At 38.5% G+C, this 19,086-nt stretch overlaps 1 protein-coding gene across 20 annotated transcripts in view; it reads left to right on the top strand.

The window, feature by feature from the left end:
* TCF4 (transcription factor 4) overlaps window positions 1-19,086 on the top strand; it is a 69,487-nt gene that overhangs the window by 30,281 nt on the left and 20,120 nt on the right. For 15 of the 20 annotated variants that reach the window (XM_066180678.1, XM_066180677.1, XM_066180676.1 and 12 more), the window contains 3 exons: window positions 9,231-9,295; window positions 15,267-15,393; window positions 16,036-16,085. In XM_066180678.1, the coding sequence (XP_066036775.1) occupies window positions 9,231-9,295; window positions 15,267-15,393; window positions 16,036-16,085 (242 nt within the window). The remainder of the gene's footprint in view (window positions 1-9,230; window positions 9,296-15,266; window positions 15,394-16,035; window positions 16,086-19,086) is intronic. The other 5 variants (XM_066180675.1, XM_066180671.1, XM_066180664.1 and 2 more) reach the window with 2 other exon arrangements.

Below are 19,086 nucleotides of genomic sequence, written 5' to 3' on the forward strand. Positions count from 1 at the left end.
AAAAATATTAAATTAAAAATTTGAAAAAAAAACCCCCCCCGACCCTGGTTTTTAAAAATCCAGAAATAGGGAAAAAAAATAAATTCTAAAATTTCTTAAAATTTGAAAATAGGAAAAACAAAATTTAACAATTTTAAAAGAACCCCCGACCCTGGTTTTTAAAAATTCAAAAATAGGAAAAAGAAATTAAAAAGAAATTTAAAAATTTAAAAGAACGCTTGACCGTGGTTTCCTAAAATTTTAAAAAAAAGGGAAAAAATTAAAAAATAAACTAAAAATTAGGAAAAAAAAACCTCTCTCAACTTTTGGGGGAAAAGAAAAATAAATTGAAAAAATTAAAAAAAAAAAAATCCCAAACCGAATATCTCAAAATAGGAAAAAAAAAAATTAAAAAATAATTAAAAAAATAATTAACCCCCCCTCAAGTCTGATTTCCCAAAATAGGAAAAAATAAATAAAAAATAAATTAAAAAAAATAAATAATAATTCAAAAAGCCCAACCTTGACTTCCCAAAGTAAGAAAAAAAAATTAAAAAATATTTAAAAATTTTTAAAAAACCCCTCAAGCCTGGGGGGAAAAAAAATTAAAAAGAAATTTAAAAAATTAAAATAAAAAAATCAAAACCGCTCCTCAATCCCGATTTCCCAAAATTCAAAAAAACCCGGGAAAACCCCTTTAAAATCCCGGATTTTGGGGCCGTTCCCGAATTTCCCTGCGGGCGCCGGCCGAAGTTTTGCTGATTTGTACGGACGGAATTCCGGGAAAATCCCCCCCCCCTCCCCAAAGTGATTGATTGATTGATTGCCTCCTTTAGCTCCAGGATGAATTGATTAATTGATTGATTGATTAATTGATCGATTGATTTCTTCCTTCCCGTAGCCAGTATTGATTGATTGATTAGTTTATTTCCCCTCCCAATAGCCGAGACGGATTGATTGATTGATTATCGATGGATTGATTTGTGATTGATTGATCGATTGATTGGTGATTGATTGATTGGTGATTGATTGATTGATTGGTGATTGATTGATTGATTGATCGATTGATTGGTGATTGATTGATTGATTGATTGACGATCGATTGATTGATTGGTGATTGATTGATTGAGCCTTTCCCCATCCAATATCCGATACTGACCGATTGATCGTTTCATTTTATTCCTTCCCTTATTAATTGATTGATTGATTGATTAGTATTTCCCCTCCCAATAGCCAACACGGACTGATTGATTGATTAATTGATTGATTAATTGATTGATTGATTGATCCTTTCCCCATCCAATATCCGATACTGACCGATTGATCGTTTCATTTTATTCCTTCCCTTATTAATTGATTGATTGATTAGTTTATTTCCCCTCCCAATAGCCAACACGGACTGATTGATTGACTGATTGATTAATTGATTGATTGATTGATTGATTGATTGATTCTTTCCTTTCCCCATCCAATATCCGATACTGACCGATTGATCGTTTCATTTTATCCCTTCCCTTATTAATTGATTGATTGATTGATTAGTTTATTTCCCCTCCCAATAGCCAACACGGACTGATTGACTGATTTAATTAATTGATTGATTGATTGATTCGTTGCTTTCTTCATCCCCTGCCCAATATCGATTGATGGGTTTGTTTTTCCCTTCCAACACCGATTGATTGATTGATTGATTGATTGATTAACTCCCGGAATTAATTAATTGATCCCCGGCCAAGCCTGGAATTCCCAACGGTTTTTTTGGGGGAAAAAATGGGGAAAAAAGGGGAAAAATGGGAAAAAATGGGGGAAAAGGGGGAAAATTGGGGAAAATTTGGGATAAAAGGCTCAATTTGGGGTTTTTGGGGCTGGATTTGGATTTTTAGGGAATAAATTTGGGGGTTTCGGGGCTGGATTTGGGTTTTGGGGCTGATTTTGTGGCTTTGGGGCTGAATTTGGGTTTTTAGGGAATAAATTTGGGGTTTTTGGGAATAAATTTGGGGTTTTGGGGGCTGAATTTGGGTTTTGGGGCAGAATTTTGCGTTTTGGGGCCGAATTTGGGGATTTTAAGGGATAAATTTGGGGTTTTTGGGGCTGAATTTGGGTTTTGGGGCCGAATTTTCCGTTTTGGGGCCGAATTTGGGGATTTTAAGGGATAAATTTGGGGTTTTTGGGGCTAAATTTGGGGGTTTTGGGGCCGAATTTGGGGTTTTTTGGGGCTGAATTTGGGGGTTTAGGGACGAGATTTGTGGATTTTGGGGCCGAATTTGGGGTTTTTAGGGCCGGAGTTTGTGCTTTTTGGGGCTGATTTTTGTGCTTTTGTGGCCGGATTTTGTGTTTTGGGGCCGGATTTGGGGTTTTTGGGGCCGGATTTGTGTTTTTAGGGCCGGATTTTGTGTTTTTGAGGCTGAATATTGTGTTTTAGGGCCGGAGTTTGTGCTTTTTGGGGCTGATTTTTGTGCTTTTGGGACTGAATTTTGTGCTTTTGTCGCCGGATTTTGTGTTTTAGGGCCAGATTTTGTGTTTTAGGGCCGGATTTTGTGTTTTAGGGCCAGATTTTGTGTTTTAGGGCCGGATTTTGTGGTTTTGTGGCCGGATTTTGTGTTTTAGGGCTGGATTTTGTGGTTTTGAGGCTGAATTTTGTGTTTTAGAGCCGGATTTTGTGGTTTTGAGGCTGAATTTTGTGCTTTTGAGGCCGGATTTTGTGTTTTAGGACCGGATTTGGGGTTTTTTGGGGCTGGATTTGTGTTTTTGGGGCTGATTTTTGTGCTTTTGGGGCCGGATTTTGTGGTTTTGGGACTGAATTTTGTGTTTTTGAGGCTGAATTTTGTGTTTTAGGGCCGGATTTTATGTTTTTGGGGCTGAATTTTGTGCTTTGGGGCTGGATTTTGTGTTTTAGGGCCGGATTTTATGTTTTTGGGACTGATTTCTGTGTTTTAGGGCCGGATTTTGTGTTTTTGGGGCCGGATTTGTGTTTTTAGGGCCGGATTTGGGGTTTTTTGGGGCTGGATTTGTGTTTTTGGGACTGAATTTTGTGTTTTTGAGGCTGAATTTTGTGTTTTAGGGCCGGATTTTATGTTTTTGGGACTGAATTTTGTGTTTTTGGGGCTGATTTTTGTGCTTTTGGGGCCGGATTTTGTGTTTTTGGGGCTGATTTTTGTGCTTTTGGGGCCGGATTTTGTGTTTCTGGGGCTGATTTTTGTGTTTTTGGGGCCGGATTTTGTGTTTTGGGGCCGCATCTGTGCTTTCGACCTGCATTCGGCCCCCAATCAGCGCCCAAAGCCCATTTCCCCCCGAACAAAGCCCAGACCCCCCCAGTCCGTTTCCCCTTTTCCAAAAAACCCAATTTCCCCGAGCTCATTCCCTTTCTTTTTCCACCTTTTTTATTTTTTTGGGGCGGTTTTTTTCGTCAGCCGCGGGGGTGGGGGGGAGGTTTCGGCGCCGGCGTCTCGGTGCCAAAAATCTTTTTGTTTTAAAATTAATTTTATTTTATTTTTTTTTATGGTGGTTTTTGGAAATTAAATCGCGTTAATGATGATTTTTAAATTATTATTTTTTTTATTTTTCCAATTTTTTCTTTTTTTTTAAGGGGCGCGGGGGAAAGGATTCCTTTGGAATTGTCGGTTGTATTCGGAATTGTTGGCGATATTCGGAGTTGTTGATTAATTAATTGGTGGTTTAAGGGGGGAAAAAGGTGATTGCTCCCAATTGTTAATTAATTAATAGGTCATTTAAGGGGAAAAAAGTGTTTATTCAGAGGTATTGAATAATTAAAAGGTGATTTAAGGGGGAAAAAGTGATTATTCTGAATTGTTAATGAATTAATGGCTGATTTAGGGGAAAAACGAGAATGAATTCATTTTTTTTTGCCCCCAAATCTGATTTTTTTCCCCTCCAACCCCTTAAAACTCGAAGCTTTTCCCACCCCTAAAAACCACGGAAAAAAGGGAATTTTGGGGGGGAAAATTCCCCCAAAAAAGCGAAAAAAAAGTGAAAAAAAAAAGTGAAAAAAAGGGAATTTTGGGGGGAAAATCCCAAAAAAAAGGCGAAAAAAAAAGTGGAAAAAAAGGGAATTTGGGGGGAAAATCCCCCCAAAAAAGAGCAAAAAAAAGAGTAAAAAAAAGGGAATTTTGGGGGAAAATCCCAAAAAAAAGGCGAAAAAAAAAGTGGAAAAAAAGGGAATTTTGGGGGGAAAATCCCCCCAAAAAAGAGCAAAAAAAAGAGTAAAAAAAAGGGAATTTTGGGGGAAAATCCTCGGAAAAAAAAATGAAAAAAAAAGGGAAATTTGGGAGAAAATTCCCCCAAAACAGCGAAAAAAAAGTGAAAAAAAGAAGGGAATTTCGGGGAGAAAATCCCCCCCAAAAAAGCAAAAAAAAAAGTGAAAAAAAAGGGAATTTTGGGGGAAAATCCCCGAAAAAAAAAAAAGAAAAAAAAGGGAATTTTGGGGGAAAATCCCCCCAAAAAAGAGCAAAAAAAGAGTAAAAAAAAGGGGATTTTGGGGGAAAATCCCCCCCAAAAAAAGAAAAAAAAGGGAAATTTGGGGGAAAATTCCCCCAAAACAGCGAAAAAAAAGTGAAAGAAAGGGGAATTTTGGGGGGAAAATCCTCCCCCAAAAAAGTGGAAAAAAAAGGGAATTTTGGGGGAAAATTTCCCCAAAAAAAGAGCAAAAAAAAGTGGAAAAAAAGGTGAATTTTTGGGGGAAAATGCCCCCCAAAAAAGTGGAAAAAAAGGTGAATTTTGGGGGGGAAATGCTCCCCAAAAAAGCGAAAAAAAAGGTGAAAATAAAAGGGAATTTTGGGGGAAAATCCCCGAAAAAAAAATGAAAAAAAAGGGGAATTTTGGGGGAAAAATCCCCCGAAAAAAGAGCCAAAAAAACCCCCCCCAGATGAATCCCGACGGCCGGAAAGCGAAGCGGGGCTGGCGCGGTGCCCGCGGCTGCCATGGAAACGCCGGGATGCGGAGGGCCGGGGTGGGATTTCACCCGGGGAGCCGGGGGGAAATTGTGGGGACGGGGAAAAGAACTTCCCGGAGAAAAGGGGAAAAAATCAGGGAAAAAAGGGGAAAAAAACTCACAGGGAAATGAAAAAGAAATGAAAGAAAGGGAAAAAAAAGCTCACGTGGAAATTAAAAAAAAAAAAAGAAAAAAAAAACTGACACGGAAATAAAAAATAAATTAAAAAAGGAAAAAAAAACTCACGCGGAAATAAAAAAAGAAAAGGAAAAAAACCTCTGAAAATCAAACCAAAAAAACAAAAACAAACAAAAAAAACCCAAAAAAAACAAGAAAAAAAACCTCCCAAAATAATAATAATAAAAAAGGAAATAAAACCCCCCAGAAATAAAAAAATTCCCCGAAGAAAGAAAAAAAATAAAAATTAAAAATTAAAAAAAAAGGAAAAAAAAAACCTGGCATGGAAATAAAAAATCAGTTAAAAAAGGGAAAAAAACCCCTCAAACGGAAAAGAAAGAAAACCCCCAAAATAATAAAAAAAACCCACTCCGAAAATCAAACAAAAAAAAAAAAAAACCAAAAAGAAAAAACTCAAAAAAAAGAAAAAAAACCTCCAAAAAAGAAAAAAAAAAGGAAAAAAACCCCAAGAATAAAAAAAATCCAAAAAGGAAAAAGAACCCCAAGAAATAAGAAAAACTCCCCCAAAAAGAAAATGAAATCAAAAGAAGGAAAAAACTCCACCCGAAAAATAAAAAAAAAGAAAAAAATCCACCCGAAAAATAAACCCCAAAAATCAAAAATAAATTCCGAAAATGAAACAACAAAAAAAGAAAAAAACCCAACAAAAAAACCCCAAAAATAAAAAAAAAAAGGAAAAAAAACCAGAAATAAAAAAACCAAAAAGAAAAAAATGAAAAAAAGGCCAAAAACCCACTTGAACAAGAAAGAAAACCCCAAGAAGCCAAAAAAATTCCAAAAATCAAAGAAAACACACCCGAAAAAGGAAAAAAACCCAAAAAAGGAAAAAATAAAGATAAAAAACCCCAAAAATAAATTTTTAAAAACACCAAAAAGGGAAAAAAGCGGAAAAAAAAACCCCAAAAAACCCCACCCAAAAATAACAGAAATCAAAGAAAAAAAAGGGGGAAAATCAAAAAAAAAGAGGAAAAAAAGTCAGAAAAGGGAAAAAAAAATCAAAAAAGGGAAAACAAACAAAAAAACCTAAAAAAGAAGAAAAAAAACCCCGAAATAAAACCCCAAAAAAAGAGAAAGAAAAACCCCTTAAAAGGAAAAAAAACCCCAAAAATAATAAAAAAAGAAAAATAGAAAAAAAAAGAAATAAAACCCCAAAAATAAATTAAAAAGCCACAAAAAAGGAAAAAAACCCCCAAAAATAAAAAAAGAAAAATAGAAGAAAAAAAGAAAAAAAACCCAAAATAAAAAAAAAAAAACACGAAAAAGGGGAAAAAGCCCCGAAAACCAAACAAAAACCACCCAAAAATAAATAAAAAAGGAAAAAAACCTGAAAAAAACCCCCGAAATTAATTTTTAAAAATCCCCCGAAATAATTAAAATTAAAATCCCCAAAATAACTAAAAAAATCCCTAAAAATAATTTAAAAAATCCCCAAAAATAATTAAAAAAAAATCCCCAAAAATAATTTTTAAAAAATCCCCCAAAAATAATTTAAAAATCCCCAGAAAAAACTTTAAAAAATTCCCCCAAAATCAATTTAAAAGATCCTAAAAAAATAATTAAAACAAGAAAAACCGGGAATTTCTCAGCGTTCCGGTGCCAATCCCGAAACAATTCCCGGGAATTCCCTTTCCCGCCAATCCTGCCGCGTGGAGACCCCACCTGAGCCAGAATTCCCTGGGAAAAAATCCCAGCCGGGATGAGGAAAATCAGGGAATTATTCCCAAAAAATCCCTGTGTATCCCAAGGAATTATTCCCCAATAAATCCTGATTATCCCAGGGAATTATTCCCAAAGAAATCCTGATTATTCCAGGGAATTATTCGGGAATTATTCCCAAATAAAATCCTGATTATCCCAGGGAATTAATCCCAAATAAATCCTGTGCATCCCAGGGAATTATTAGGGAATTATTCCCAAATAAATCCTGTGCATCCCAGGGAATTATTAGGGAATTAATCCCAAATTAAATCCTGATTATCCCAAGGAATTATTCGGGAATTAATCCCAAATTAAATCCTGATTATCCCAAGGAATTATTCGGGAATTAATCCCAAATAAAATCGTGATTATCCCAGGGAATTATTAGGGAATTATTCCCAAATAAATCCTGTGCATCCCAGGGAATTATTCGGGAATTATTCCCAAATAAAATCCTGATTATCCCAGGGAATTATTCCCAAATAAATCCTGATTATCCCAGGGAATTATTCGGGAATTAATCCCAAATTAAATCCTGATTATCCCAAGGAATTATTCGGGAATTAATCCCAAATTAAATCCTGATTACCCCAAGGAACTATTCCCAAACCCCCCCGAATTCCTGTCGGTTTATGCCGAGGGTTTACCCCCCCCTCCCAAAATTCCAGGGAATCCTTCCCAGTGAATCCCGTGTAACCCACGCCACTCCCTTCTCTTCTGTCTACGTAATGATTGGGATAATAGCGCGCTTGATCGCGTCCTGTCGCGATTGATCGCGTCCTATCGCGATTGATCGCGTCGTGTCGCGATCGATCGTGTCATATCGCAGTTGATTGCGTCATATCGCGATTGATCGTGTCGTATCGCGGTTGATCGCGTTGTGTCGCGCTTGATCGTGTCATATCGCGATTGATCGTATTACGTTATATTGTATTTATATTTACGAGGTATAAAGGTGTTACATAGATACTATACGCTACTGTATAGATCCTGTATGCTGCACTGCGTTACCTTACATGGTACACCAGATTACACCAAAAATAGATTGGATCGAGGTTTGTCACGCTGTATTCCCTCAGATCACGCTTCGTCAAGCGATATCAAACGGTATCAAACGGTATCGAACGGTATCGAATGGCGTCCCGACGCTGCCGTTCGTTACTGTCCATTCCGATATACGACGCGTCGTTTCCCCCCGAGCCGTCTCCCGTTGGCTTCTCCTGTGCCCTGTCCCCGGGCAGTGCTGCGTTGCGTTATTGTATACGTTTGTATACTTTATTCTGCCGTTTAAACATTGACGTGTTTTATCCTGACATCGCGGCGCGGTAATCTGCACTTTGCTCAGTTATGATCCCAGTATTACACTGTATTACGTTAATTATATCATAATATAATATTATATATCACACTGTATTGTATTATGTTACATTAGATTACATTACGCTATGTTTATATTGCATTACATTGGATTTCACTCTATTTCTAATATTGCATTCTATCACGTTACATTCCATCGGATATTCTATATTTTATATTCTTACATTTTATTAATACATCCTAATGCATTTCGTTCTACACATTATCTTCCATTCCATCGGATATTCTATATTTTATATTCTTACATTTTATTATTACATCCTAATGCATTTCGTTCTACACATTATCTTCCATTCCATCGGGCATTAAATTATATTTACATCGTTGCGTTGCATTACGCCGTGATGTGTGTTTTTTTTTACTACGCGCCGCATTCCGTTATATTTGATATCACTACATTATCACATCGGAATGCCTTTTATTCTATTTATTATATTCCATTGTGTATTGTATTTACGTTATTACGTTCCATCACAGCGTATTTTATTCTGTTCATTCCATTCCATCATATATTATATTATATTATGTTATATTTTTATCATTCCGTTCCATTCCGTCACAATGTGTTTTCTTCTATATATCTTCCATTCCATCGTACATTACATTTTTATACATTATATTGCATCACAATGTATTTTTTATATAGATCTCACTATATTATAATGCATTAGATTATAATAGATTAGATTATAATATATTTATATTATATTATATTGTATTGTATTGTATTGTATTGTATTGTATTACATTACATTACATTACATTACATTACATTACATTATATTATATTATATTGTATTATAATTATATTATATTATATTATATTATATTATATTATATTATATTATATTATATTATATTATATTATATTATATTATATTATATTATATTATATTATATTATATTATATTATATTATATTGTATTGTATTAAACATCAATCCCACAATCCCGCCTGCCCGTCCCCGCCAATGACGGAAAATCAAATCTCCGATTTTTCCCCCCTTTTTTTTTCCCGCCCCCGTTTCCAGGTAAAACGGAACGAGGCTCCTACTCCTCCTACGGGCGAGACTCCAACCTGCAGGGCTGCCACCAGGTGAGCCAAAACAAAACTTAAATCGGAATTTTCCCGGATTTTCCGGCATTTTAAAAAAAAATTTCCCGGCGCTGAGATCATCAAAAATCCCCCTCTAAAAAAACAAACAAAAAAAAAATAATCCCGATTTTTGAAACTCCTCCCCCCCCCAAAAAAATCCCATTTTTAAACGGGAAAAAGGAGAAAAAAAAAAAAAAACAGCTGTGGAAAAATCTGAGTTATTCATTAATTGATTTCGATAAAATAATAATAATAAAGGAATATAAAATGTACAAAAAGCTCTCTTGGAAATCTACAAAAAAAACCCAAAAATTCCCACTTTTTTAATCCCCCCCCAAAATTTTTAGTCAACTGGGGAGCAAAAACCTTTCCTCACTTCAAAAAAAAAAAAATTATTAATCCAAATTGTTAATTAATCCCAGTTATTATTTCATAGGAATGATTAATTCCTCCTTTTCTCCTAATTAATTCCCTCCCAGGAAGTAATTCCCAATTTTTTTCCCTTTTTTTTCCCCTTTTTTTCCCCATTTTTTCCCCATTTTTCCCTTTTTTCCCCCTTTTTTCCCCATTTTTTTCCCCTTTTTTCCCCAATTTTTCCTTTTTTTCCCATTTTTCCCCTTTTTCCCCATTTTTTCCCCTTTTTTTCCCCCTTTTTTTTCCCCCCAAAATTATTTTATTCAGGCTCAAAAACCATCGGTGAGAGATAACAAAACCAAAATGAAATTAAATTAAATTTAATTTAAAAAATAAATAATGAAATAAAGAAATGGAATAAATAAAATAAAATAAATAGAATGAATTTTCATTAAAATAAAATGAAATTACGTTAAAATAAAATTAAATGGAATAGAATAAAATGATGATTCAAACGTAATCAAAGGAAATAATTTAAATGAAATGAAATGAAAGGATGGAGGTGATGGAAAATTGGGATTTCAGTGATGGAGAATTTGGGATCTTTCCCTCTTTTCTCCTCCTGCCTGAATTTTGGATCAACCCCTCCAAAAAAACCCCCCAAAATCCCTTTTTTTACTGAATTCCCCCCATTTTTTACCTCCAGATTTCCCCGAAATCCGAATTCCCACCCCAAAAAATTCACTTTTCCCATTAAAAAAAGAGGAAAAAAACCAATTTCCCTTTTCAAAGGATTTTCAATCCCAGAACAGACCGGGAAGGAAGAAATCCCGGATTTTAGGAATTCTTTTAAACTTTAAGCGATGATTTTTCTTTCCGCTCGAAATTCAGTTTCTTTTCCTAGTTTTGGCTCCGAGTTCTTGTTTCCGTTTGAATTTATTTCAACCCCAAAAGTCAAATTGACTTTTTTTTTTTTCCCTCTTTTTGAGGGTTTTTTCCCCCCCCAAAAAAATCAGACAAATTTGGAGATTTCTCAACCAAAATTCCTTTTAAAATCCCGCTTTTTTTCCCCCCCAAAAATCCCATTTATTTTCCAGGATATTCATTTAAAAAAAAAATTCCTTTTAAAATGCTCCAAAATATTCCTTAAAAATCCCATTGATTTTCCCCCAAATCCCCTTTTTTTTCCTTAAAAATCCCCTTTTTCCCCCCCCCCCCCCCAAATCCCACTTTTTTTCCCCTCAAAATCCGATTGATTTTCCCAAGATTTTCACCACAAACGATTTAATTTATTGGGGCACCGAAATCCCGGGTTTCTATCCCTGAAACTCTTGGATTTGTGTCCCTGAAATCCCGGAGTTTTATCCCTCGAACTCTCTGGACTTTTATCCCTGAAATCCCAGGTTTTTAACCCTGAAATTCCAGATTTTTAACCCTAAAATTCCCTATTTCCATCCCTGAAACTCTGGATTTTTCTCCCAGAAATCCCAGATTTTTTAACCCCGAAATTCCCTATTTCCATCCCTGAAACTCCGGAGTTTTACCTTTTAAATCCCGGGAATTTTTTATCTCAGGCAAACACCGAGCTGGGAATTTTCCACCCAGGTCATTTCTTTGGGACACAGGGGGAACCTTTTGGTTTTTTGTTTGTTTGTTTTCCACGATTTTCAAACCGTTGGAATCGGGAATAACCCGAGTGGGAATAACCCGAGTGGGAATAACCCGAGTGGGAATAAACCGAGTGGGAATAAACCGAGTGGGAATAACCCGAGTGGGAATAAACGGAGTGGGAATAAACCGAGTGGGAATAACCCGAGTGGGAATAAACGGAGTGGGAATAAATGGAGTGGGAATAAACGGAGTGGGAATAAACCGAGTGGGAATAAACCGAGTGGGAATAACCCGAGTGGGAATAACCCGAGTGGGAATAACCCGAGTGGGAATAAACTGAGTGGGAATAACCCACCCGGGTTAACCCACCCATCGTAACCCACCCGTGCCAACCCACCCATGCTAACCCACCCATCCTAACCCACCTGCGCTAACCCACCCATCCTAACCCACCCATCCTAACCCACCCATGCCAACCCACCCGTGCTAACCCACCCATCCTAACCCACCCGTGCCAACCCACCCATGCTAACCCACCCATCCTAACCCACCTGCGCTAACCCACCCATCCTAACCCACCCATCCTAACCCACCCATGCCAACCCACCCGTGCCAACCCACCCATCCTAACCCACCCGTGCCAACCCACCCGTGCTAACCGATCTGGGTTAACCCACCCATCCTAACCCACCTGTGCTAACCCACCCATCCTAACCCACCCATCCTAACCCACCCATGCCAACCCACCCGTGCTAACCCACCCATCCTAACCCACCCGTGCCAACCCACCCATGCTAACCCACCCATCCTAACCCACCTGCGCTAACCCACCCATCCTAACCCACCCATCCTAACCCACCCATGCCAACCCACCCGTGCCAACCCACCCATCCTAACCCACCCGTGCCAACCCACCCGTGCTAACCGATCTGGGTTAACCCACCCATCCTAACCCACCTGTGCTAACCCACCCGCGCTAACCCACCCATCCTAACCCACCCGGGTTAACCCACCCGCGCTAACCCACCCATGCTAACCCACCTGCGCTAACCCACCCGTGCCAACCCACCCATCCTAACCCACCCACGCTAACCCACCCATCCTAACCCACCCATCCTAACCCACCCATCCTAACCCACCCGCGCTAACCCACCCGCGCTAACCCACCCGTGCCAACCCACCCATCCTAACCCACCCGCGCTAACCCACCTGGGTTAACCCACCCGCGCTAACCCACCCATCCTAACCCACCCGTGCTAACCCACCCGTGCTAACCCACCCGGGTTAACCCACCCGCGCTAACCCACCCATCCTAACCCACCCGCGCTAACCCGCCCGGGTTAACCCACCCGCGCTAACCAACGCCCCCCCACCTCAGTGCAGGTGCGCGGCTGGAGGCTGAGCGGGGCGCAGCCGTAATTGGCCCATTTAGGGCTCATTTGCATATGAACGAGCGGCAGCCAGGCAGCACTAAGGCTGTTGTGAGTGACACGCTGATTAGAATTTCGATGAGGGCAAACACGTTCCCCCTCCCCGCCAGCCGCTAATTGCTGCGGCTCCTGATTGGCCCCCCGAAACTTTGGGAATTTTGGGGGGGGGGAAAAAAAAAAAAAAGTTTTTTTGTGGGGTTTTTAGTTGTCTCTGTCTTAGAGGGGAATCCCCAAATAGCCCAAAAACGACCCCAAAAAGGATCCAAAAAATCCCCCAAATAATCCCAATTAATCTCCCAAAAAATCCTAACAAGGATCCCGGGAAGAACCCCAAAAATATCCCAAAAAAATCCCAAAAAGGGATCCAAAAAAATCCCCAAAATAATCCCCAATAAATCCCCCAAAAATCCTTAAAAGGACCCGGAAAAAATCCCCGAAAGGATCCCAGAAAATCCCAAACAGGATCCCAAAAAGAAAACAAATAAATCCCCCCAAAAAAATCCCGAATAGGATCCCCAAAAATTCCCAAAAAAAGGATCCCAAAAAAGCAGCCGGAGATTTTGGATATTCCCACCCGCGCCCTCGGGGGATTGCTCGGTTTGTGGGATGGGAGATGGGATTTTTGGGAAGGATATTTGAATTATGGGATGGATTTTGGAGTTTTGGGATGGAGTTTCGAATTATGGGATGGAGATTCAGTATATAGGATGGATACTCTGGAGATTTTCTATACATTCCGTGCATTTTATTTATTCAAAATACCCTCTTCATTAAAAGTAGCCCCTATATTAATTTAACAGATAACAGCAATCATTTTTATACTGCATCCTGGATTTAATACGTGCGATGGAAGTTAAGATGCACCATTTAATAAATTCGGCCTGATACCTCGTAAATGCAATTAATGCTCGTTAATAGATTAGCAATTAATAAATCGTAGAGATTAGAAATTAAAACATCAGATATGTAAAATCAGTAATAAATCCATTGATCCCTATTGGAATTGCTATTGGCCAATCCCATAGGGAACCCAATCCATTGATCCCTATTGGCCAATCCCATATAAACCCCAATCCATTGATCCCTATTGGCCAATCCCCTATAAACCCCAATCCACTGATCCCTATTGGCCAATCCCATATAAACCCCAATCCATTGATCCCTATTGGCCAATCCCCTATAAACCCCAATCCATTGATCCCTATTGGCCAATCCCCTATAAACCCCAATCCATTGATCCCTATTGGCCAATCCCATATAAACCCCAATCCATTGATCCCTATTGGCCAATCCCCTATAAACCCCAATCCATTGATCCCTATTGGCCAATCCCATATAAACCCCAATCCATTGATCCCTATTGGCCAATCCCCTATAAACCCCAATTCATTGATCCCTATTGGCCGATCCCATATAAACCCCAATTCATTGATCCCTATTGGCCAATCCCATATAAACCCCAATCCATTGATCCCTATTGGCCAATCCCCTATAAACCCCAATCCATTGATCCCTATTGGCCAATCCCATATAAACCCCAATCCATTGATCCCTATTGGCCAATCCCATAGGGAACCCAATCCATTGATCCCTATTGGCCAATCCCATATAAACCCCAATCCATTGATCCCTATTGGCCAATCCCCTATAAACCCCAATCCATTGATCCCTATTGGCCAATCCCATATAAACCCCAATCCATTGATCCCTATTGGCCAATCCCCATATAAAACCCCAATCCATTGATCCCTATTGGCCAATCCCATATAAACCCCAATCCATTGATCCCTATTGGCCAATCCCCTATAAACCCCAATTCATTGATCCCTATTGGCCGATCCCATATAAACCCCAATTCATTGATCCCTATTGGCCAATCCCATATAAACCCCAATCCATTGATCCCTATTGGCCAATCCCCTATAAACCCCAATCCATTGATCCCTATTGGCCAATCCCATATAAACCCCAATCCATTGATCCCTATTGGCCAATCCCATAGGGAACCCAATCCATTGATCCCTATTGGCCAATCCCATATAAACCCCAATCCATTGATCCCTATTGGCCAATCCCCTATAAACCCCAATCCATTGATCCCTATTGGCCAATCCCCTATAAACCCCAATCCATTGATCCCTATTGGCCAATCCCATATAAACCCCAATCCATTGATCCCTATTGGCCAATCCCATATAAACCCCAATCCATTGATCCCTATTGGCCAATCCCATATAAACCCCAATTCATTGATCCCTATTGGCCAATCCCATATAAACCCCAATCCATTGATCCCTATTGGCCAATCCCATATAAACCCCAATCCATTGATCCCTATTGGCCAATCCCATATAAACCCCCAATCCACTGATCCTATTACAAACCCCAAAACATTCCCTGAGATTTTTCCCGCCGTTTTTTCACGGGATTTTCTGGGATCGCGGAATTTCCCTTCCGTTCTTCTCAACTCCCCCTTCCCCCGGCCCAAAACCGGAGCGGGGATTTTTCTGTTGTCGTCCTTTTAGGGTGGGGGAAGGGATTTGGGGGCCGCATCCCAAAGTTTTGCGTCCCCGCAGCAGAGCCTGCTGGGAGGGGACATGGAACTGGGAACGCCCGCGGCGTTGTCCCCCAGCAAACCCGGATCCCAGTACTACCAGTACGGGGGCAGCGCCCGCCGGAGAGCCCTGCACGCCTCCTCCATGGGTGAGTCATCCCGAAGATCCCAAAAATGATCCCAAAAATCCCAGTGAGCCCAAAAATCCCAAAGAGCCCAAAAATCCCAATGAGCCCAAAAATCCCAATGAGCCCAAAAATCCCAATGAGCCCAAAAATCCCCCGAAATCCTAAAAATCCTCCGTGGTAAATTTTCCGGATCCCGGAGATCTCGGTAATCCCAAAAGTCCTGATTATCCGAATGACCCCAAGAATCCCAAATAATCCCCCCCCCCCCCCCCCCCCAAAAAAAAATCCCATTAATTTCTCCGGGGGATTTCTCCATGGCGAGTTTGACTTATCCCAAAAATCCCAATTATCCCCAAAAATCCCAATTTTCCCCCAAAATCCCAATTACCCAAAATAACCCCCAAAAATCCCAATTAATCCCCCCCCCCAAAAAACCCCCCAAAATTTCCCCCCAAAATTCCCAAGTTTTTTTTTTTTTTCCAGACCTTTTCCTCGTCATTTTCCCCCCTTTTTGCTCATCATTCCGAACCCCAGAAAAAAATCAGGAAAATTTTAGGAAAAAAAACCAAAAAATCCGAAAAAATTCTCCGAAATTGAAATTTTTAATCCGGTTTTTTCTTCTTTTCTTTTTTTTTTTTTATTTTAAATTCCTTTTCTTTCCAGAAGTTCAGACAAAGAAAGTTCGGAAAGTTCCTCCGGGTTTGCCGTCCTCTGTAAGTACCTGGAATTTTTTGGGAATTTTTTGGGAATTTTTTGGGGAATTTTTTGGGAATTTTTTGGGGGATTTTTGGGGATTTTTTTCCCCAAAAAAATTCCACGAAAAATCCCTTTAAAAATAAACAGATTTTGTAGGGGAAAAAAAAAAAAAAATCCCAAATTTTGGGGATTTCGGCCCAAAATTTGGGTGGAAAACGCGTCTCAAATTCAAGTTTTCGCTCTTTTAAGCAGATATTTGGGCTTCGTTTGCGTGTCATTTGCATATCGATGACCTCATTTGCATATCGATATAAAAAATCAAGCCCTCAGCTCCCGCAATCTGGTAATTAGCAGCGATTAATTGCTAATGAGGGATCATTAATGAATATTTGGAGAGAGAGAGAGAGAAAAGAATCGCTTTGTAATTCATTCATTAAATTTAATTTCTTCCGAAAAAGGGATTAATTAAATAAAACCTGAAAATATTCCGAAATTTGAATATTTTTTCATGAATATTCGGAACTTTTTTTTTCCCTATTTAAAAAAATCCCTAAAAATTGTTATTTCTGAGGGGGGGGGATTTTTTTTCCCTAAAATTTTAATTTTTTGGTGGTTTTTTTCCCTAAAAATTTTATTTTTTGGTGTTTTTTTTCCCCTAAAATTTTTATTTTTTAAGGATTTTTTTTTCCCTAAAATTTTTATTTTTTAAGGATTTTTTTTTCCCTAAAATTTTTATTTTTTAAGGATTTTTTTTCTCCCTAAATTTTTAATTTTTTTCCCCTTTCTGAAAATCTTCGGGAATTTTTTCTTTCATTTTTCATCTCCCCCCCCCCCAAAAAAATTCAAATTTTGGGTTTTTTTAATCCCGGGTTTAGCCAGGTTTGGGATTAACAAAGCTGGGCTTTAGCTGGGACTGAGTCTCCCTCTTCAGAGCACTGAGGGAAATGCACAAGGAAAAAAAAATATCCCAAAAAAAGGGAAATTTTTTGGGGGGGGGGGAATTTTCCCAGAGAAATCGGCTCCGTAGTTTATTTGATTGGAATTTATTTCGATTTTATTTTGAATTTATTTCGATTTTATTCGAATTTATTTTGGAATTTTATTCAATTTGATTTCGATTTTCTTCTGGTTTTATTCCGAATTTATTTTGAATTTATTCTGATTTTATTCCGATTGATTTTGATTTTCTTTCCCATTTCTTTCGATTTTATTTCAGTTCCAATTTTCTTCAAATCTATTCGAAATTCCATCAAAAAATTTTATTCCACTTTCTGGATTTTGAGAATTCCCGAGCTGGGGATATTCCCCGTGGATTCGGGATTTCCATTTGTGGTGCTGGAATTAGGACCAGGATTAGGAGCAGAATCGGGATTTAAACCAGGATTAGGAGTTGGGAATTGGGAATTGGGACCAGGATTAGGAGCAGGAACAGAACCAGGATTAGGATCAAACCCGGATTTGAACCAGGACTAAAACCTGGAGCAGAACTGGGATTGGAACCAGGATTGGGAATTAGGAGCAGAACCAGGATTAGAACCAGGATTAGGAGCGGAACTGGGATTTAAACCAGGATTAGGAGTTGGGAATTGGGAATTGGGACCAGGATTAGGAGCAGAACTGGGATTTAAACCAGGATTAGGAGTTGGGAATTGGGAATTAGGGACCAGGATTAGGAGCAGGAGTAGGACCAGGATTAGAACCAGGATTAGGAGTGGAACTGAGATTTGATCCAGGATTAGGAGTTGGGAATTGGGAATTAGGGACCAGGATTAGGAGCAGGAGCGGGACCGGGAATAAAACCAGGATTGGGAATCAAACCCGGATTCAAACCGATAAAAATTAAAAAATAATAAAAATAAAGTCAAGTGAAAACCAAATTAAAAGAACATAAATCAATAAATAAATGGAGGAAAGAAAAAATAAATAAAGGTTAAAAGAGGACAATAAATCCTGAGAATAAAAATCAAAACATAGAAATAAAGAATCAAGATAAAAATGAAAAGCCAGTAAAAAGCGATAGGAAATGAAGAAATCAAATCAAATCAAGGAGTAAAGAACGAAACGGGAATTTCGGGCCCCGGTTGAGATTCCACCTCCTGCTCCCGTTTGGGGGGTTTTTTTGTTGTTTTTTGTTGGTTTTTTTTTCCCCTCGGCGCAAAAAAAAAACCAAAAAACCACCAAAAATTCCCAAATATTCCCGACTTTTTGGGAGCAACAAGTTCCCCCTTTCAAGATGATTTTAATTATTAATCACCCCCCCTCCCCCCAAATAACTTCATTTGGGGATTCTTTTCGTTCGGTTCGAATCCCCCCGAAAAAAAAAACCCAACAACAACAAACAACAAACCCCCCAAAAAGAAACAGCAGAAGGGCTCCTTTGCATTTTTAATTTAGTAACTAACCCGTGCATACATTTGCATATTAATGAGTTGCAGCTGAAATCGTGCATGCATAATTAGGGCCGCCTGCGTGGTTGTCAGGGAAAAAAAAGAAAAAACGACAAAAAAAACAAAACGAAGCCCGGCAAAATAAAAAAAAACGTGAAAAGAAATCGAAAATATTAATTTTCCGTGGACGGGAGAAGGAACAAAAAAAAAAAGAAAATTCCAATTTCAGGCCCAAAAAAAAAAAAAAATTAATTTTTGAAATGATTTTTTTTTCATGGTTTTTTTTCCGTGTTTTTTTTTTTTTTTTTTCTCTTGGCTTTATTCATCATCATTAAGGCAGCTGCTAATTAGGCAGCGGGTGTTAATTAACTCCTCCCGTGCCAAAAAAACCCCAAAAAGAAAGTTAAAAAATAAAAAATAAAAAGGAGCTTTTTTTTAGGGGGGGAAAAAAAGGAAAAACAAAATTTTTAACGAAATCCTTAAAAAAAATGGTCTAAAATAGAATTAAAAAAAAATAATCAGGAATAATGTAATTAAAAATAATAATCAATAAGAAGAATAAGAGCTAAAAATGCCCCTCCCCCCCCCCAAAAAAAAACCCAATTAAAAAACGGCGAAAAATATTGTTTAA

This window comes from Chamaea fasciata, unplaced genomic scaffold (assembly GCF_029207755.1).
Source record: "Chamaea fasciata isolate MVZ Bird 193981 ecotype frontalis unplaced genomic scaffold, bChaFas1.0.hap1 SCAF_4, whole genome shotgun sequence".
Taxonomy (NCBI): Eukaryota; Metazoa; Chordata; class Aves; order Passeriformes; family Sylviidae; genus Chamaea; species Chamaea fasciata.